The 21,843-nt window shown below is 41.3% G+C and overlaps 1 protein-coding gene across 9 annotated transcripts in view; it reads right to left on the minus strand.

The window, feature by feature from the left end:
- Positions 1–21,447, minus strand: part of slc10a7 (solute carrier family 10 member 7) — a 262,492-nt gene extending 241,045 nt beyond the window's left edge. For all 9 annotated transcript variants that reach the window (XR_009445663.1, XR_009445662.1, XR_009445664.1 and 6 more), the window contains exons 1-2: positions 20,660–21,447; positions 14,343–14,425 (exon numbers count right to left, since the gene is read on the minus strand). Coding sequence is in view for 6 of the 9 variants with exons in the window: in XM_048530666.2 (XP_048386623.1) it covers positions 14,343–14,425; positions 20,660–20,759 (183 nt within the window). In the remaining 3 variants the exon portion in view is untranslated. The remainder of the gene's footprint in view (positions 1–14,342; positions 14,426–20,659) is intronic.
- Between the last annotated feature and the right edge of the window lie 396 nt (positions 21,448–21,843).

The following is a 21,843-nucleotide window of genomic DNA, read 5'->3' on the forward strand; positions in this document are numbered from 1 at the left end:
CGAATGGCCTTACTTCCACTCCTATGTCTTATGGTCTCTACAAGTGGAATCACAGACAGGGTGGTGAAGAAGCCTTTGGCATGCTGGCCTTCATTAATCAAGGCATGGAGTAAAGAAGCTGGGAAGTTATGTTGCAGTTGTACAAGAGTTGGTGAGGCCACATTCAGAGCATTGTGTTCAGTTTTGGTCACCTTGCTATAGGAAGGATATAGGAACTGTAAAGACTGCAGAAGAAATTTACAAGTGTGTTGCCAGGGCTCAAGGGACTGAGTTATAGGGAGAGGTTGGACAAGCTAGGACCTTCTTCTTTAGCATATAGGAAATGGAGGGGGATCTTACAGAAGTATACAAGATCATGAGAGGTATGGATAGGGTGAATACACTCCCCAGGCTTGGGGAAAGAGAGGACTAGAGGGCATCAGTTTAAGGTAAGAGAGGAAAGAATAAATGGGAGCCTGAGGGGCAACATTTTTTTTTAAAACAGAGGGTGTTTTGCAAACGGAATGAGCTGCTTGCAGAAGTGGTTGAGGCAGGGACCTTAACAACATTTAAAAGGCATTTGGCCAAATACACGGATAGGAAAGGTTTAGAAGAATATGGGCATTGAAATGGGGTTAGCTTGAATGGACATTTTGGTCAGTGTGGACCAGTTTGGGCTGAAGGACTGTCTCTCTGTGCCATAGGACTATGACTCAATTAGTGATAGCATCCTCACATCTAATTCAGAAGACTAGTTAAAACATCACATCAGAAATTCATGTAAGTTTAAAAAATACTCGTGGACCATAGGCAATGGCAAAACAGCATTTATTTCCTATTTCTGACTGCCATTCAGAAGGTAATGGTGAGTTGCTTTCTTGACTCAAAGTCCATGTGGTATGGATGCAAACACAGAATTACTAAGAAAGGAGTTCCAGGAGACAAAAATTGCTGGTAAAGCTCAGCAGGTCTGGCAGTATCTGTGGAGAGAAATCAGAGTTAACGATTTCAGATCAAGTGATCCTTCCTAAGTTCTGAGGAAGGGTCACTCAGCCCAAAACGTTAACGGATTTCTCTCCACAAGGGCTGCACAGACCTGCTGAGCTTTTCTGGCAATTTCTATTTTTGTCTCTGATTTACAGCATCTGCAGTTCTTTTGGTTTTTATTCAGGAATTCCACGATTTTGACTGAGCAAAGGTGAAGCAGTGAATCTACAAGTCAGCATGGTGTGAGACTGGAGAGGGCGCTAGCAGGTGACGCTTGGCCCCATGCGCTTGTTGTTCTTGTTCTAAGTGATAGAGGCTACAGGTATAAAAAAAATGCTGTCAAAGTAGCCTTAACAAGTTGCTGCTTTGCATCTAGAACATTTTATATACTGTTGCCATCTTGAATTGGTGTTGGAGGTAGTGAATGCTTAAGTGGCAGTGTGAATTCAAATCAAGCAACTCCTTTGCTCTGGATGGCATTCAGCTTCTCAAATATTGTTGCGGTTTCAAAGATTGATGAATGCATTGAATATTCACACTCCTGTCCTGTACTTTGAAGATAGTGAATAGGCTTTGAACAGTCCGGAAGTGAGTCACTCAACAACTAAAAAAACAATCCGGTTTCTGAGCACAATAGCAAGTCAATCTATTATGTTGCTGATCTAATTAAGTTTCCATAACTGTAATTCCCATAATGTTGATAATTGGGGATTCATTAAATACATGGCAGATAGTTATAATTTTCTTTTCAACAACGGTCATTACTTGGTTCTTGTGTGATAATGAGAATGTTACAAAAAAACTAAGGGCAGAAGTTGGCCAGTTGGCTCTTTGAAACAACTCAGCCATTCAGCATGCAACATCTTCCATCTCCATTTTTCCACTTGCTCTCCATACCCCTTGATGCATTTAATATCTAAAATTTATCAATGACTTTCTCGAGTATACTCAGTGAACCAGCCTCCTTAGCTTTGTGGTAAGGAATTCCACAGGTTCACCACACTCCAAGTGAAGAAACATTTCACCATCTCAGTCCGAAATGGCTGACACCATATCCTGAGACAGTGATCCCTCATTCTAGACTGCCCAAACATGGGAGACATCCTCCCCACATCTGACCTGTCTAGTCCTATCAGAATTTTCTGCAGGTCAATCAGATTCCCTTTAATCGGCTAAATTCTAGTGAATACAGGTCCAGTCGAACCTATAACAATCCTGCCATCCATGGTATCAGTCTAGTGAACTTCCTCCTGTGGCAAAAATTCCCTCTCTTAGGTAGGGAGATTAAACGGCACACAATACTTCAGGTGCAGTCTCACCAAAGCTTTCTAAAACTGCAGGAAGACACATCTACGTCCGATTTTATATATAACATTCGCTCTCCTAATCACTTGCTGCACCTTTTTTTGCTATTATTGTCTGGTGTACTAGGACATCTAGAATCCTTTGTACATCAACATTTTCCAATACATCACCATTAAATAATACACTGCCTTTCTGTTTTTCACGTTAACGTGTATAATTTCACATGTATTCATTATCCTGTATGTTCTTCCACAGGCTAAAAACTTGTTTAGAACACCCTGAAGCCTCCTTGCACACTTCTCACAACTAACAATCCTACTTGGTTTTGTATTGCCAGCAAACCTGGAAACATTGCATTTGATTCTGTCAGCTAAGATTTTTATATATATATTGTGAATAGTTGGGACCCAGGCACCGATCCCTGCAGTACACCACATGTCACCACCTTCCACCTGGAAAAAGATCCATTTATTTTTACTCTCTGTATCCAATCCATCAACTAATTCTCAGTCCATGCAAGTCTATTACCCCAAAGATGTGTGCTTCAATTTTGCCCAGTAGCCTCTTTCATGGGACCTCAAAGCCTTCCTGAAATCCAAACACACTACATCCACTAGTTCACCCTTATCTATTTGTAAAAGATGAAAATTAGAGGGCCACCACTTGGCCTTCTAGCCTTTTCCACCATTACAAATGAATCATGGCTGACCATCCAACTCAGTTGTCTGCTTTCACTTTCTCCCCATATCCTTTGATGCTTTTAGCCCCCAAGAACTTTCTCTGACTCCTTGAAAATATTCAATGTTTTAGCCTTAACGACTTTCTGTGGCAAAGAATTCCACAGGCTCACCATTCTCTAGGTAAGGAAATTCCTCCTCATTGCCGTCCTAAATAGCCTATCCTGTTTCTTTAGGCTGCAACCACAGGTTCTGGACTCCCCAGTCATCAGGCACATCCTTCCTGCCTTTATCCTGTCAAGTCCTGTTAGAAACCTATGAAATTCCACGAGATCTCGGAATTAAATTTTGTACTCCCTCAAATCCAGAACATCCATCCTATTAACAGGGAGACCAAAACTGCACACAGACGCTGTACAATTACAGTAAAATTCTCTCACCTCGAAGGGCAACATGTCATCTGCCTTCTTCGCTGTCTGCTGCACCTGCATGCTTACTTTCACTAATTGGTGAACAAGAACACCCAGTTTCATTGCACCTCCCCACTTTCCCAAACTACCACCATTTCTATTAAAGTGGATAACCTCACATTTATCCACAATGTACTGCGTCTGCCATGCATTTGCCCATTCCTCAGCTGGCAGAAATCACACTGAAGCATCTTTACACACTCCTCACAGCTCAACCTCTCACCCAGCTTTGCGTTGTCAGCAAACTTGCAGATGTTACATTTAATTCACTCATCTAAATCATAAATATATATTGTGAGTATCTGGGGTCAAAGCCCTGTTATTATCCGATTAATTACATCCGAAAAATTCCACATTAGGTCAGCACCTGACTTGGTCCAATTCCATTAATGCTTTCCAAGTGCTCTTTATCAAGTCTTTTCAACCAGAATCTAGTAGTTTTCCCATTATGTTGGACTAACTGGTTTGCAATTCTGTTTATTCTCTTCCTCCTTTAAAGTAGTGGAGTTACGTCTGCCACACCCAGGTTCGACAGCATTTTGGGAGATGATCACCAATGCATTCGATATTTCCAGGGACATTTGCTCCGTACCCTGGGATTCAGGTTATAGGCCTTGGAGATTTGTCAATCTTTAATCCTATTAATTTTGAGCACCTTTTCCCCTGCTTAACTAACATGGATTTTCTTCAATTCCTCCTTGGTTTCCCACAAGTTCTGGGGAATCTTTTGTCTCCTCCTTCGAGAGGACTGATCAAAATAATTATGCAATTTTTATGCCATTTCTTAATTTCCTACTTTAAATTTCCTTTTGTTTCTGACTGTAATGGACCTACATAAATCTTCATATTTGCAAAAACTTTTAGTCAGTTTTTAAATGTTCCCTGCAAGTTTATCCTCAAACTCCAAGCTGTTTACCTGTCTAATTTTCAGAATTATCCAGGTCTTGCTGCAACATTATCTGAAGAATTACAAATGGAACTAAACACTAAACTAAACCAAATTAGTCATCAGCCAAGAGCCGGATGAATACAGCAGGCCAAGTAGCATCAGAGGAGCAAGAAGGCTGACGCTTTGGGCCTAGACCCTTCGAAAATAGGGAAGGGGGTTCTGAAATAAATAGGGAGAGAGGGGGAGGTGGATAGAGGATGGATAGAGGAGAAGATAGGTAGAGAGGAGACAGACTGGTCAAAGAGGTGGGGATGGAGCCAATAAAGGTGAGTGTAGGTGGGAGGTAGGGAGGAGATAGAACAGAGATAATGGGAACTGCAGATGCTGAAGAATCCAAGATAACAAAGTGTGGAGCTGGATGAAGACAGCAGGCCATGCAGCATCTCAGGAGCACAAAAGCTGATGTTTCGGGCCTAGACCCTTCATCAGAAAAGGATTTTTCTGATGAAAGGTCTAGGCCCGAAACATCAGCTTTTGTGCTTCTGAGATGCTGCATGGCCTGCTGTCTTCATCCAGCTCCACACTTTGTTATTGAGAAGATAGATCAGTCCAGGGAGGATGGACAGGTCAAGGGGGCAGGATGAGCTGGTAGGTTGGAGGTAGGGGGTGGGGCTTGAAGTGGGAGGCGTGGATAGGTGGGAGGAAGAACAAGTTAGGAGGCAGGGACCAGCTGGGCTGGTTTTGGGAAGCAGTCGGGGGAAGAGGAGATTTTGAAGCTTGTCAAGTCCACATTGATACCATTGGGCTGCAGGGTTCTGAAGCAAAATGTGAGGTGCAGTTCCTACAACCTTCGGATGGCATCTGTGTGGCACTGCAAGAGGCCCAGGATAGGCATGTCGTTCAAGGAGTGGGGTGGGGGGTTGAAATGGTTTGCAACTGGGAGGTGCAGTTGTTTGTTGCAAACCGAGCATAGTTGTTCCACAAAGCGGTCCCCAAGTCTCCGCTTGGTTTCCCTGGTGTTGAGGAGGTCACATCAGGAACAGCAGATATAGTATACCACATAAGCAGATATGCAGGTGAACATGTGTTTGATGTGGAAGGTCTTCTTGGGGCCTGGGATGGGGGTAAGGGGGAGGTGTAAGAGCAGGTGTCACACTTCCTGCGGCTGCAGGGAAAAGTGCCGGGGGTGGTGGGGAGTGTGCAGCAGACAAGGTAGTCATGGAGAGAGCAGTCCCTCCAGAAGGCAGATGAGGGTGGGGAAGGAAAATGTCTTTGGTAGGGAGGTCAGATTGCAGATGGCGGAAATGCCGGAGGATGATGTGTTGGATCCGGAGGTTGGTGGGGTGGTATGTCAGGATGTATGACAGGACGAGGGGGATTCTATTTTGGTTGTAATTGCGCGGAGGGGGTGTGAGGGATGAGTTGTCTGAAATGTGAGAGACACGGTGGAGAGTGTTTTCGACCACTGTGGACGGAAAGTTGTGATTCTTGAAAGACAACGACATCTGGGATGTCTGGGAGTGGAATGCCTCATCTCTGGAGCAGATGTGGAAGAGGCGAAGGAATTGGGAATAGGGGATGGCATTTTTGCAGGAAGGTGGGTGAAAGGAGGTGTATTCTAGGTAGCTGTGGGAGTAGGCTTGAAATGGATATCGATTTCCGGGTCGCTGCCAGAGATGAAAACAGAGGCGTCCAGGAAGGAGAGAGAAGACTTCACAAGCTTTAAAATGTCCTCTCCCCCAACCACATCCCAAAACCAGCCCAGCTTGTCCCCACCTCCCTAACTTGTCCTTCCTCTCACCTGTCCACTCCTCCCACCTCAAACCCCACTCCTATCTCCTACCTATCAGCATCATCCTGCCTCCTCGTGATGTCCGTCCTCCCTGGACTGGCCTATCCCCTCCCTAACTCCCCACCTACCCTCACCTTTACTGGCTCCATCCCCGCCTCTTTGACCTGTCTGTCTCTTCACCTATTTTCTCCTTTATCCATCTTCTACCCGCCTCCCCGTCCCCCTCTCTCCCTCTATTTATTTCAGAATCCTCTGCCTCTCCCCCATTTTTGCAAAAGGCTCCAGACCTGAAACATCAGCTTTCCTGATGCGCTCATCCAGCTCTACACCTTGTTATCTCATGATTTAATAAAAGTACTTTTGCCTGATTAATTGACTAGCCCATTTGAATAATCAAAGTTGTGGAAATAGACTGCAAATCAGTTTTCTGAGGGGAGTTGATAGTGTGGAGCAGTTTATTTGAAGAGTGTCTTATAAGAACAATAAGAGTTTTCAATTTTTTTTGATCCCAGAATTGTGATAAAACTTTCAAAGTATACAGGCATGTGAGAAAGCCTCATGGCAGGTCAGGGGCTTAAAATATCCAACTTATTTATTTGGTCAGTTTTGTGTTAAGTATGAAAGTACGAATTAAGAGTCTGGTGGGCCATTCAGCCCTCAGGCTTGCTCCACCATTCAATGAGATTACGGTTGATCTGAATGTCATCGCAAAATCACATTCTCATTTACCCCCAATAAGCTTTAACCCTCTTCATTAACAAGAATCTGCCTTAAAAATATGCAAGATTGTGCTTTCACCCCATGTTCAGCAAGAGAGATCTCCAAATGTTCTCAACCCTCAGAAAAATCTCTCTCTTTTAAATAAAAGACACTTTATTTTTAAGTGACAGTGATCCCTGGTTCTGTATCCTCCTATGGGAGGAAGTATCATGCTTACATCTGCCTTATCAAGACCACTCAGGACCTTATGTTTCAATCTAGTCACCTCTTGCTCTAAATTTTGGTAGATACAAGCCTGACCTGACCAACCTTCCCTCCTCAGAAAGCCTGCCCATTTCAAGTATTAGTCTACTAAACCTTCTTTGAATTGCTTCCAATAGATTTACACCCATCCTTTAATAATGTAACATATACTGTGCACAGTATTCCAGATGTTCTCTCGCCATTGTCCTGTATATTGGAAACATAAATTCCCCATTTCTGTATTCAATTTTCCTTGCAATGAGATAATAATCTATTAGCTTCCCTAATTTCTTGCTGTATCTTCCTAAGAGCCTTGAGCAATTCATGCACAGTGTTACCTAGATCCTTCTGCATCTGCGCACTACAATCAGTTGCATAAGTTGTTTTTATTTTTCCCTGCAAAAATGGACAATTTCACATTTTCCCACATTTCCCATTTGCTACTTCTTTGCATACTCACTTATCTATATATTTGTGTAGAATCATGTCCGTGTCAAAACTTTATATCTAACTATCTAGCTTGGTGTCTTCAGTGAATTTGGTAACCATAACTTCCATCATTTCATCTAAGAATTTAGATAACTTGTAAACAGTTGAAGTTCCAGCACTGATCCCTGTGCTAGATCACTCATTATATGCCAGCTAGAAAAACAAAAATGATTTATGTCTACGCCCTGCTTCCTGTTAGCCTGCCAATCTTCTAACCATGCCAATACACTATTCTCTATATCATGGCATTTATCTTCTGCAATAATTGCTGATGTGGCATCTTATCAAATGACTTCTAGAAATCTAAGTTTACCCTCTGGTTTCCCTTTATCCAAAGTATGGGTTACCCTCACAAAGAACACCAAAGGATCAGTCAAACATGCTTTTCCTTTCACGAAACTATGCTGACTCTGCTTGGATGCTTTGAACTTATAATAAATACCCTGCCATAACTTCTTTAAGAATAGATTTTAACATCTGTCGTGTGGAAAATGTTAAGACGACTGACCTGTCATTTCCTGATTTCTGTCCCCCTCCCCTTTTTCAATAAAGGAGTTCCTTTGCTATTTTCCAATTCAATAAGACCAACCTGAATCAAGACTGTTTTGGAAAATTAAAACATCAATATCTCACTAACCACTTCTTTAAGGTTTTGAAACAAAGCTCATCAGTACCTGGCTGCATCAGCCTGCAGCTTCGTCAATACTCTGTACCACTTCTCTAATTGTTGTGATTTTCCTGTGTTCTTCTCTCCTATTTATCAATTTATCACTGCTTCTGGAATGTATTTGTACCCTCAAAAGGTGAAGACAGGTGTAAAATATTTGTTCAATTCACCTGACATTTCCTTATTTTCCACTATTAATTCTGCAGTTGGATCAACAGAAAAATCAACACTTTGGTAACTCTTTCCTTTGAATACAAAGATAATCTCAAGCATGACAAAGGTCACAAACCATAAGAAATAGGAACGGAAGCAGGCTATTTGGCCCTTCGAGCTTGCTCCATCATTCCATGGAATCATGGCTTCTCTGAAATTCCTCATGTCCACTTTCCTGCCTTTTCCCCATAACTCCTTACCGTCCTACTGACCAAGAACCTATCTCTGCCTTAAATGTACACAATGACTCTGCCTCCATAGCTCTCTGTGGCAAGGCAACCCAAAGACTCTCAACCATCTGAGGGAAGAAATTCCTCATCTCAGTCTTAAATGGGCACCCATTTATTCTGAGAACATGCCCTCGGTCCTAGACTCTCTCACGAGGAGAAACATCCTCTCAACATTTATCCCATCAAGCCCCTTAAGAATCCCATACGCTTCAACAAGGTCACCTCTCATTTCTCTAAATTTCAGTGAGTAGAGCCCCAACCTATTCAGTTGTGGCTCACAAGACAATCCCTTCATACCAGGGATCATCTGAATTCTTTGAACTGCCTCCAAAGAAATGATATCTTTTCTTAAATAAAAAGGACCAATACGGCTCATAATAGTCCAGGTATTGTCTCAACAGCACCTTGTACAGTTGCAATAACACTTTCCTACTCTTATTTTTCAAATCCCCTGAAGTAAGGACCAATAAGAGCCATTAACTTTCCTGACCATTTGTCAGCTTTTTGCCCACTTACTTAAATCAATCAATATCCTTTTAAACTTTTTATACGCCTCTCTCAACGTGCCTTTCCGCCTAAAGGCGTTATGTGTCTGCAATTTTGGTTATAGTACATTCACTTCCATTCTCCAAGTTATTAATGTATAATATAAACTGTTAGTGTCACATCATAGATTCCTATAGAACTCCACTGGTCACAGGTCAATGTGAAAAGAACCAGTTGTTATCTCAACTTGGCATTTCTTGTCCATTAGGCAACTTTCTAACCATTCCCTGTTCATGAAGCCAATCTGATTCTGCTTCATTGTATTATGATTTTCCAAATGTTCTGTTATTATTTCCTTGATTCCATTAATTTTCCAACAATAGAAGTTAGGCTAATCACCTTATACTTTGCTGTTGTTTTTCACCATCCTTGCTTTCTGAATAGGTGTGTCACATTGTCAGTTTTCCAAATCTCTGGCACTTCTCCAGAATTCAATGATTTTTGGGAAATTACAAAATGCATCTACTATCTCTGTTGCTAAATCTTTTAGAATTCTGGGATTGTATAATGCAAGCCATTTCATCAAGACTTACTTGCCATTAAGCCCCATTCATTTGTCTAATACTACTTCTCTGGTGGTGATGGTGCTTAACTCATCCCCCATATTCTTTCGAAACAATAGGATGCTCAAAGCATCATCCACTGTAGAGACTGATGCAAAATAGCTGTTTAAACCATCTGCCATTCCCTATCCTCCAAAACTGTCTGCAAAGTTTCAGTTTTAAAGATAATTTGATAAAAGCATTGTATTTTTTTCAGTTACGCATAGAACAAGAACTTTTTTGATTGTGGTCTACAGTTACTCAAAAAAAGTCACATGTCAAATAAAAACAGAAATGCCAGGAATACTCAGCAAATGAGATAGCATCTAAGCAGAGGAACAGAGTTTATATTTCAATCAGTAACTTTCCTTCAGAACTATCTGACTGGCTATTTCCAGCATTTTCTGTTTTTATTTCAAATTTCCAGCTCTTGCAGTATTTTGCTTTATATCCGTAAAAGCTTTGGGTAACTGACCAAATCAAAGTTGGATTTAAAGTTTGAAGAAAGTCTAATTCATACTGTATCATTCCCATGTTGCTACTTTTAAAAAACATGAAACAGCCCATGCATAGAAGCTATGCACAAATAACTGGAGTCAGCAGTGGTGAAATACCTAGACCTGAAAGAGGCCATCGTTTTGCCTAGCATCACTGCAAACTAGCCTGCACTGAGGTGCATTTATTTTAAAACAAAGTGGAGGCTCATTCTGTCTGGTACAAGTGAAAAGAACAGGGGAAAAAGGAAGCTCAAAGCTTGTGAAACTCTCCGCTAGTTGCCTTGAGGGAACAGCTGGGAAAGAGAAAAGATGTCCTTACCCATCTTTTGTGTGCTTGGGTAAATGGGAAAGCATCATTGACAAACAACAAATTAGTCAAGATTCATACCTAACATTCCTATGCTTCACCACTCCCTCCAATACCTAACATTGCTGGAAACCTCACACCCACATCTCAAATTCCACATATTGCCTGTTCTTCAAATGCAACAGCCACATCAGCGAAACAAATTGCACAACACATGATGATGGACTTTCCTCTCTTGGAGACAGAAGACACCTAAAGGTGGACTGGTACACGTGCACATCCTAACATCATGGAGCTGAGAATGCTGGTCAGAACTGGAATAGCCATTGCAAATCCTGCAGCCAATGGCGAGAATCATTCCTCATCCCTCTCATCAGACCCAACGTCACACTCAAGCCACACATTCCAGACTTACAAGCTGCAGATAAAGTAAGCTTGCATCTCTTACTTTATCTCTCCCCTCCCCGCAACCACTGCCTTACAATCATGCCTCTTTGCCTTTAAGATATCCAAACAGTGGAGGAACATAAAGAGTGAGAGTGGCACAGTGTCACTTGATTTCACACTCAAAGACCCGAGTTCAAATGTTGATGGAGTGCATGTCTTAGAGAACAAATTAGTGGTGAAGTTGTGCATGGTGAGACAACAACCATGAGTGGACTGCAACCAGAGCAGGGAGCAAGGTTACGGGTGCCAATTCAGCAGGGGGCAAATGTCAGGCAATGGTCGATTGCAGAGGATCCAGGTGAGGATTTCAGTAGAACAGAAGACTTGAATTGATGCACACAAAGAAATACTTGATGCATCTGAAAGCCCACCAAAAAAGACCTGCTGTCAATGTTAAGAAAATGGTGATCAATTCCATTCAATTATTGTGGACTTCACAGCTATTGATGTAATTTTTTATTGTAGCCCTTCTTGCATTATAAATTTTGAAGCCATGTTGCATAAAACAAAGATCCATAAACAATGCTTAATGTATAATTTGATTTAGTGGTACTAGTTGAGGCATACTTGTTACTACATTGATAAAATGCTTCTTCTCTTCGTCAAATTGTTGCACAAGATCTTTCACATCCTGCCAAGAGGACAGATGCTGTCTCAGTTCAATATCATACTGAATTGTCAGCCATACTGAATTGGGCTCCAAAACATGATTTTCAAGTTGGGAGGCAAGTGAGCTACCATTCAACCAAAACAAACTTCTTGGGAAAAAAAACCCTTAATAATCATCCTCAACCAGAAAAGATACTTGACAAAGCAATAAGAAGTGGTGCGATACAAGAACACAAGAATCTGGAGTGGAGTTTGGTTTTCAGCTTCATTAAGCCTGTTCCACTATTTGTTAAGATCGTTGATGATCTAACTGTGACCTTAACCTTCAACATGTTTTTTAATAAAAAAGAATCTACTCACTTAGCCTTGAACACATTCAAAGGACCTGCTTCCACTGCTCACTGGGGAAAGAAATGAAATCCACAGACTGGTGACCTCAGAAAATAAAATCTTCATCCTAGTCTCAAATGGGAGAACCGCAATTTTGAAACTGTGCCCCTCAGTTCTAGACTAGTCCCACCAATCCACTTAGGATTTTCTATTTCAATAAGATCATCTCTCATTCATCTATGCTGCTATGAATGTAGACACAATCTATTTAACTTTTCCTCATAAGATAATGCTTTCTGCCCAGGAATCAGTTAACAGTATCTTCCCCGAACTGTTTTTGGTACAGTTATCAGGGATAATGGGAACTGCAGATGTTGGAGAATCTGAGATAACAAAGTGTGAAGCTGGATGAACACAGCAGGCCAAGTAGCATCTTAGGAGCACAAAGGCTGACGTTTCGGGCCTAGACCCTTCATCAGAAAAAAACTGATTAAGGGTCTAGGCCCGAAACGTCAGCTTTTGTGCTCCTAAGATGCTGCTTGGCCTGCTGTGTTCATCCAGCTCTACACTTTGGTATAGTTATGTTCTTTCTTAAGAAAAGCCAAACTGTATACAGTACTCCAGATGCTACGTAAGATTCTGTACAGCTGTAGCAACACTTATCCTTGCCAGCAGCTATTCTGTGCCTGCATACCTTTTACTATTCATGAACCAATTATGAAGATAGTGCACTCATATCAGAAATTGCTTCTGATATGAGCATCTCAATGGTTTTTGAAAGAGGTAAGTCTGTATTCCATTTTTTAAATTTAGAATCCCTACAGTGCGAGAACAGGCCCTTTGGCCCAACAAGTCCACACTGACTCTCAGAGCATCCCTCCCAGACCCAACCCCCTAATCTATACGTGCCTGAACACTATTGGCTATTTAGAATGGCCAATCCACCTGGCCTGCACACGTTTGGACTGTGGGAGGAAACCAGAGCACCCGGAGGAAAGCCATGCAGACAGGAGAACGCGCAACTCCACAGAGACAGTTTTTGCTGGTTAAACACAGGAGAAAATAGGAGTTCTGCTGCGCCAGCATTTATTGTCCATGTCTAATTACCTTTGAGGTGGTGGTAGTTAGTTGCCTGGTTGAACCACTGCTGTCTATATGGTGTACTACAATTACAATGCCTTGGGGAGTTTTATTTTCTACTCTTGCTGCCAAAATGAGAAATCCACTCATTAATGGACCAGATCAGGCCCCCCTCAAACTATTAAGGTGGTAGTCTAGACCTTTATTTTACGTATTTTAAAGGTAGAGGTGAAGTGCCATGTTTCAGATGCAATGCAACTGGTCAAACTACTCAATGTAAAGCAAAACAATTTATTTAAAGAGTATAGTTAAAATATAAACGAAAGAAAGAAGAATTTAGAATAATTTAGCTATTGGAAAACTTAATCAAATAATAGGCACAATAACTAGTTCTAATTAACTAATACAATACATCCCATAAACACCTCCCTTGACATAAAGGCAAATTCAGATATGGATTCTCACATGCTGTTCTCCAATCCAAGAAGAAAAAACATTGAAAGAGGATTCATAGAGTGGAGCAGCAAGGAGACATTCACTGAAGCTTCTAATTCTTTCGTGACCCCAAAGGCTTCTGCTTAAAACTAAGCTTAAAGCAAAAAAAAACTAGAAAGCCTGGTCTAACAGAGCTGTCCACACCCAGGCTGCTTCCATTGTTCCAAGTTTTGTCTTAGAGACAGTTGTCACCTGTGCCTTATAGCCTCTCTTCAAAAACAAAAGCAGGACAAAATAACCTATTAAAGTGACAGCATTGTCACAACTTGCGTTAGATCTTCAAAAATATGCTGCTCTGAAAATAATAATTTTAGTGCCTATTAAATTGTTCAACTTCAAACAGACAAACATATTGCACAAATTATTTCAAAATACAGGAAAGGTGCATAAAGTGCAGACACAAACTCCATTTTCTACTATCTTGATGGAAAGACCTTCTTACAATAGTTAAGAATAAATTACATTATGAGCTGTACAAGATAGAACTCACTGAAAATGAAACAGGTTAAATACTAGAGACTGAAAGAATTTCCCAAAATTTGGCAATAATAAGAACTGCTGATGCTGGAGTCAGAGATAACAGTGTGGAGCTGGAGGAACACAGCAAGTCAGGCAGCATCAAGAGAAGCAGGAAAGCTGGCATTTCGAGTCAGGACCCTTTCTGAAGAAGGGGTTCCCACCTGAACCATCAGCTTTCCTGCTCCTCTTGATGTTGCCTGGCCTGCTGTGCTCTTCCAGCTCCACACTATGTTAGCCCATTCAAGATTCTGTCAATGTTCCGCAAACTTACATTTTGATTATATTAGGTTTGAATCATAAAAATCATACCTCAGTCTTTAGTGAGAGTCCACTGTTTAAAAATATTGTTGAAACAGCAACATAAGTTATAGTAAACTCTGGCCTCAATGGTCCTATATATTGAAAAATACAGAATATTTTAATCATAAAATCTCTCATCCTTCTCTTTTCCCTAAAATCACGACCGGAAATTTTATTTTACACTAGGTGACATTTGCATATAAACATTAATCTAAACAATCTGTTAAAAGAATTAACTTTAACTAGTCAACACTTCTTCCTTCTGTAGAATAGAAAATTATTTTATAAAAAATAAAGTTGTCGTAAAAATACCGGTTAGCTCAGTTGATTAGTGGGCTAGCATGTGATTTTAAATAACATCAACAGCACAGATTCACTTCCATTCTGTTGAAGTAAACTTGAAAATTACTTCTTCCCACTTGTAGAGGATGGAAGGTAATGACAAAACTGCCAGGAAAACAGCTCAGAATTAAACATCAGCAGGCAAGAGCCAAAAAATTATTTCACAGTAGGCTTTCCTCACAAATGCATGAAAATAAAATGGTCCTTTAACCTGATTTCCCAAATCCTCATCAATTTATTGATAATAGAGTAGACTTAAGAGGTTGAATGACCTACTCTCTGTAATTCTTGCATTTGTTTATGCTCACATTTGAAATATTATGTTTGAATGTAAACATGTGCAGATTTATACATTCAAATTGAAACTGCTTATAATCCATTTTTTTTAAAAAAGCAGGGGTACAACGCTTGTTTCTCACTTTAAAGACTGTGCAAGTCTGCATAAAAAATTCAAATCACTGTTACAAAGATCACCGTAGCCTATTACTTGTACACGAGCTTCCAGAAACAGAAAATGTAAAAAATGACCAGATAACTTGCTCTTGGAAGGATTAAAGACATTCATGCATGTCTAGAAGAATTTTGAGTGGCAGGTAGAGTACTCAGTTCTTCCAAAGGTCTTCCAAAAATTCTATAATACTAGACAATGTTAATCCAGTCCATCAGACAAGATAAAAGTCAGATATATGTTGAAATACTCTCCACTTGCCTAAATAAACACAGCACAACATTCAAGAAGCTCAATAGCACGCACAACAGAGTTGGCTTGATATGACACCCCATCCTCTGCCTTAAAAACTTTCACCCTCTATACTCTGGCACTCCACTGCTACAGTCTGTACCAAATGCACTGCAGTAACTTGCAAAGGCTGATTTGAGGGCAACTTTTAAATTTGCAAACTCTACCATCTAAAAGAGCAATGCAGACACGTAGGGACACTGATACCTGAAAGTTCCCTTCCAAGTCTCACACCATTCGTAACTTGGAAAAATATATCTACTACAACATAGTTGCTGCGTCAAGATCGTAGAATTTCCTCTCTAATAACATAGAATCCCTACAGTGTGAAAACAGGCCCTACAGCCCAAAAAGTCCACACCGACTCTCAGAGCATTCCAGCCAGACCCCTCCCCCATAACCCACCTAATCTACACATCCCTGGGCACTACAGGCAATTTTCCCTGGCCAATCCACCTAGCCTGCACATTTTTTTTGGACTGTGGGAGGAAACTGGAGCATCTGGAGGAAATCCATACTGACATGGGGAGAACGTGCAAACTCCACACAGAGTCGCCCAGGGTGGAATCAAACACATTTCTACACAACATGGACAAGAGTGGTTCAAAAACGTGGCTCACCACTACTTTCTCATGAATAATTAGGGATGGATAATTAAAAGAAGAGGTCCAAGGAATAAAAGCGATGCAATAGTCAAATGCAATTTAAATCTTCAGATAGGGAAGCTAAATCAAATTGGCAAAATTAGAATGGGGACAGATTCGTGGAAAGCATTCAAAGCAATGTGGAACCGATCAAAAAAAGACCATCTTAGATGCACTCTTCAATAATGAGACAGGATTAATTATAAATCTCACACGATAGTTCTTCACAGAGAATCCCTTCCCAAAACATTAGAGTTCTATAATGAGTCAAGTACATTTTATTCTGATGTACTTAAGTCGAAAACAAGGGTACAAGATGTAAATAAAGTCAAATGCACAGTTATGAATGGCATATGGCTAAGGTAAATTGTTATGTTTCACAATAAATTAACAATGGAAAACATTTAAAGAAATATTTCATAATTCTCAACAGGTATACATTCATATCAGAAAGAAAAGCTCAGCAGGAAAAGTGACCTACCCATAGCTAATTGACTTACTGAAATGACACCAGTGGCAGATACCAAATTGCAAGGACGATAAAAATGATCATAATTTGTAACCTAGTTGCTGGGTCAAGATTGTAGAATTTCCTCCCTAATGACCGCAAAGAGTAATTATTAGATTAGATTAGATTCCCTACAGTGTGGAAACAGGCCCTTTGGCCCAACAAGTCCACTCCGCTCCTTGAATCATCCCACCCAGACCCATCCCCCTATAACCCACACACCCCTGAACACTATGGGCAATTTAGCATGGCCAATCCACCTAACCTGCACATCTTTGGACTGTGGGAGGAAACCGGAGCACCTGGAGGAAACCCAGGCAGACATGGGGAGAATGTGCAAACTCCACACAGACAGTCACCCAAGGCAGGAATTGAACCCGCGTCCCTGGTGCTGTGAGGCTGCAGTGCTAACCACTGAGCCACCATGCCGCCCCTTTTATTTCTTTTTTTTAAATTATTATTTTATTTTGAAACAGAAAATAAGGAAGGGATTGCACAATTATGAACATTTCAGGACTCAAATAATTATGAACATGTTTCAAACTGTGGATATCTAAAAAGGTTAATGACAATAATGAAAAAGCTTAAAAAGTTGCCAAGAGTAAGAAGCCTAATGTATCGTTAAAGGAAAAAGTCAGAATAAATTAATCATTTAAAGGTCAGCAGGCTGTTAGTGGAGTGGCACAAGGTTTGGTGATGGGACATTAGCTATTTACAATCTACAGTATGTTAATGAGTTGTCTGAAAGGACTGAGTGTACTGTATCAGCAGTGCTGGATACTATAGGGAAAAGTGGGCTGTGGGGACTGCAGAAACTGTCTAATAAAGGGATATCAATGAGTTAAGTGAATAGGCAAGAAAACAGCAGATGTAGTATATCGTTGTGAATTATGAGCTATTCACTTTGGTAGGGAGGGTTTGTTTTTGCAAAAGATGAGAAATTAAAAATATGTGTCCTGATACATAAATCCAAACAATTAGGAAGACAAATGGGAAGGGGTTGGAGTACAAGAGTTAGGAAATCTTGCTGCAATTGTACAGAACTTTGGTGGGACCAAACCTAAAATACTGTGCATAGTTTAGGTTTCCATATCAACTGAAGGATACATTTGCTTTAGGGAAGGGTTGAAACAAAGATTCACTAGACTAGTCAAAAAGAGTAGATCATATGCCAGAAATCTCAATGTCATAAAATACTGGAAAAACTCACCAGATTTGGCAGCATCTGTACAGAGGGAAATGTGTAGAGTTAATGTTTCTGATGTGTGACAGTACAGTTCTAACTTTCTCTGGTTCTGGTGAAATAGGTTTTAAGAAAGGGGTCGGCAAGAGAAGGACAAAAGGAGAAGCCTACAATAGATAGGGAAGGTATAAATCAGTAAAAGCATTCTTAAAGATATAAGAAAGACAGAAGAAAAGCCAAAAGCAATGGAAAGAGGACAAGAAAAAAAAGAACATGCTTAGTGCAGACGTGCCACTAATTTAAATATTAAAGAATTAAAATAGTGAGATGAGGAAACAAACTGAGTGATAGGGTTTAATATTTGAAATTGCTGAATTCAATGCTGTCCAAAATGTTACAAAGTATCTAAACAAACAACAAGATTATGTTCCTGTTTGTTTCCTACATATAGAGTCCCTATAGTGGAGAAACAACCCATTCGGCCCAACAGGTCCATACCACCCCTCCAAACAGCATCCCAACCTGACTCATTCCCCTAGCCCTGCATTTTCCCATGTCCAACCCAAAGATCCCTGGACACTACGCGCAATCTAGCATGACCAACCTACCTAGCCAGCACATATCAGGACTATGGGAAGAAACTGGAGCATCCGCAGGAAACCTACACAGACAGTGCAAACTCCACACAGATAGTTGCTCAAGGGTGGAATTGAGCCTGGATCCATGTGTTGCAGCAGTGCTAACCACTGAGCCACCATGCTGCCCCAATTTAGAGACGTGGGGTGCTTATCCACAAATCCCTGAAGGTGATAGGGCACATTAATTAGGTAAGAGGCAAATAGGATACTTGCCTTCAATCAAGTCATAGATTATGACAGAAGGGAGGTTATGTTGGAGCTTTGGTTAGGCCACAGGTACAGTACTGTGAGCAGTTCTGGACACTGCATTTTAGGAAGTATGGCATTGCACTGAAGGGCATACAGAGGAAATTAACCATTGTTGTTTTAACAATGAAGAGAAACTGGATAAGCTTGGATTTTTCCAATTTTAGATTTTAAATCCATTCATGGGATATCAACAACAATGGCAAAGTCAGTCCTCATCTCTAATTACCCAGACAGCATTGCTGCGTGTCTGGAGTCACTGTAGGCCAGACCTGATATGTGTAGCAGATTTCCCTCCTTAAAAAAGGACATTAATGAGCATGATGACTCTTTAAATAACAATAAACAGTGGTTACACAGTTACCATCAGGCTATCTTTTTATTCAATATTTCAACTGAATTCAGATTTCATCATCTGCCATGGCGTGATCTAAATCTTTATCCCCACGACATTAGCCAAGGGTTCTGGACTAGTAGTCCAGTGGCATTACTACTTATGTTCTGCTAGTAGCAAACCTACTAAAGGCACATTTCTTTCTTTTTTTGCCCCAGCCCCATTCCTTTTCTCTCCCTCCTGTCATCCACCTATCACAGACCTTCCTTTTGACCTTGTAATATGGTTTAAACAGTGTATAGGACATCAACTGAGTTTCTCTCTCTGCACAGATGCTGCCAAGCCTTTTGAGCTTTTCTAGTATTTTCTGTTTTTATTTCACTAGTTTGATTTCCGCAGTGAGAATTTTTCCTGTGAAGAGAGTAAAATGGGCCTATAACTTTTGGAATTTCGAATAAAGTTGATTTTGTTGGGATACAAGATTCTGAAGGATCATGACAGGGTAGGCACAGAGGCTCTTTGTCCGAGCTTCACAGTCTAAACCCATAGTCTCACAACTAGGGGTTAGCCATTTTGAACCGAGATGAAATTTATTTGTGATTATTTGGATTCCTCTATCCCAGAGGACTAGTTGTTTGGTTGCTGAATATTGAGAGTAATGGTTACTTGGAATCTAACTGTGTCAAGGTGTATAAGAATTAGGTGATAAAATGGAGTTGACATTCAAAATCAGGCATCTTACAGAATATCAGACCAGGCTTGAAGACTTGTGGAATGTTCTTATTCCTATTCTGATATGCTTAAACATTTTTGAATGTACTTTTATTTTAAATTCATTAAAGTAAGATTACATTCCCACTATATACTAGAAATTGTAAATAAATTCTAGTACTTAAAATCATATTACTCAGGTGATGAATTGACATGGATTAACAATGCTTGTGATATCACCAGGTTATCACTCTCATTTCCCTTCATATATTTAAGTATTTAAAAAATAACATCAAAAGCAAAAAAGCCTTCCTAACTCCTGGAAGGATATCCATGCTGTTTTCTTCTGGTTAAAATTTTATTCCAAAAGGAAATCTACCTCCCATCCTTACACATACCAAATATATAAATCAATTTATCGGTTATACAAATAATGTTCTCAGTGATATTGTATTTCAGATTATGGGTTTGAACAGGGTTTAGAAATCCAATTCATGTTTTGTCGGTACGGGTCAATGTACAGAATACGTGGGATATTTAATATATTTTAAACAGTGAAAACCACAATACCTCAAAGCGCTGAGTTCGCACTGCAAAAAGGCATTCATCTCAGAACACTGCAAGTTAGTATTGGTATCCCTTAGAGCACAATTAAAAATACACACAGCGCCATATTGGGCTGAACATACTGAAACGAGACGTGTATTTTCTTAGACTTGTGGCTGAATAAACTGCAATAAACAAACTACGGGAGTCAGTTTGCAAAGTGTCCTGTGTACAGGCTGCAAAAGGGAACAAATCAAAAGCAACAGTCCTCGTTACACCAGGTTAATTAAAAGAGCTGCAGATGTGGACACAAGAAGAAGTCACTTCCTAGATTTGGTAAAATCCTCGCGATCCTGTGCTGGCTAATACCACGGACTACGGAGACGTCCAGGTTCCTGGTCGCTAATGACTGACAACCCAAGCGTTTGAACTCACCTCCATGCATTCCCACGGAAGGCTGCAGATAAGCGAAGGTGATTGCCAGCCCTATAACTATCAGGAACCACTGCTTCCGGACACGTTCCAGCAGACCCATGGCTTTTCAGAGGGAGAGAGCGGCCGCTCAAACACGGCGTACAGCCACCGAGCCTCTCTGCAAACGTCGCTTCCGCCTCTACCGTCCGGGTTCTCCCACCCTGCCGTGCCCGCTCCCGGACTCGAGCCGCTCGAGATCCACGTCGATCGTATCCTGGTCTGACTGCGTGGCCGGCGGAGGCGGTACCAGAGGAGCAGGGGCCCGGCAGAAGACAAACTTCCGGAAGAAAAGCAAGGTAGACATTTACACAGAGAAAGGCTGACAGGTCTATTTCTCAGTAATCACCGTACATAGGCGCTGGTTAATAAAAATGCGGGTGCCTTGTCAACCGCTTCTTCTATTCGCCGCTGTGTTGGGATGAAAGAGGTGATTGCCGGAACACGTGCAGCTGCGTTGCGATAACGTGGTGTAGAGCTGGATGAACACAGCACGCCAAGCAGCATCCGAGGAGCAGGAAAGCTGAGTTTCGGGCCTAGACCCTTCTTCAGAAAAGCTGCGTTGAGCCTAGTTTCCAGAAGTTTAAAATAATCACACTTCCAGTCTTAATGTGGCTGTGGCTCGATCACTGTCGGGGGGAAAGTTGCGGTCCTTAAAGAACTTGGACATCTGGGATGTGCGGGAGTGGAATGTCTTATCGTGGGAGCAGATGCGGACCGCAACTTTCCCCCCCACAGTGATCGAGAACGCCCTTGACCGCGTCTTCCGTATTTCCCGCAACACATCCCTCACACCCCGCCCCCGCCACAACCGCCCTAAGAGGATCCCCCTCGTTCTCACACACCACCCTACCAACCTCCGGATACAACACATCATCCTCCGACACTTCCGCCATTTACAATCCGACCCCACCACCCAAGACATTTTTCCATCCCCACCCCTGTCTGCTTTCCGGAGAGACCACTCTCTCCATGACACCCTTGTTCGCTCCACACTGCCCTCCAACCCCACCACACCCGGCACCTTCCCCTGCAACCGCAGGAAATGCTACACTTGCCCCCACACCTCCTCCCTCACCCCTATCCCAGGCCCCAAGATGACATTCCACATTAAGCAGAGGTTCACCTGCACATCTGCCAATGTGGTA

Source organism: Stegostoma tigrinum, chromosome 1 (assembly GCF_030684315.1).
Source record: "Stegostoma tigrinum isolate sSteTig4 chromosome 1, sSteTig4.hap1, whole genome shotgun sequence".
Taxonomy (NCBI): Eukaryota; Metazoa; Chordata; class Chondrichthyes; order Orectolobiformes; family Stegostomatidae; genus Stegostoma; species Stegostoma tigrinum.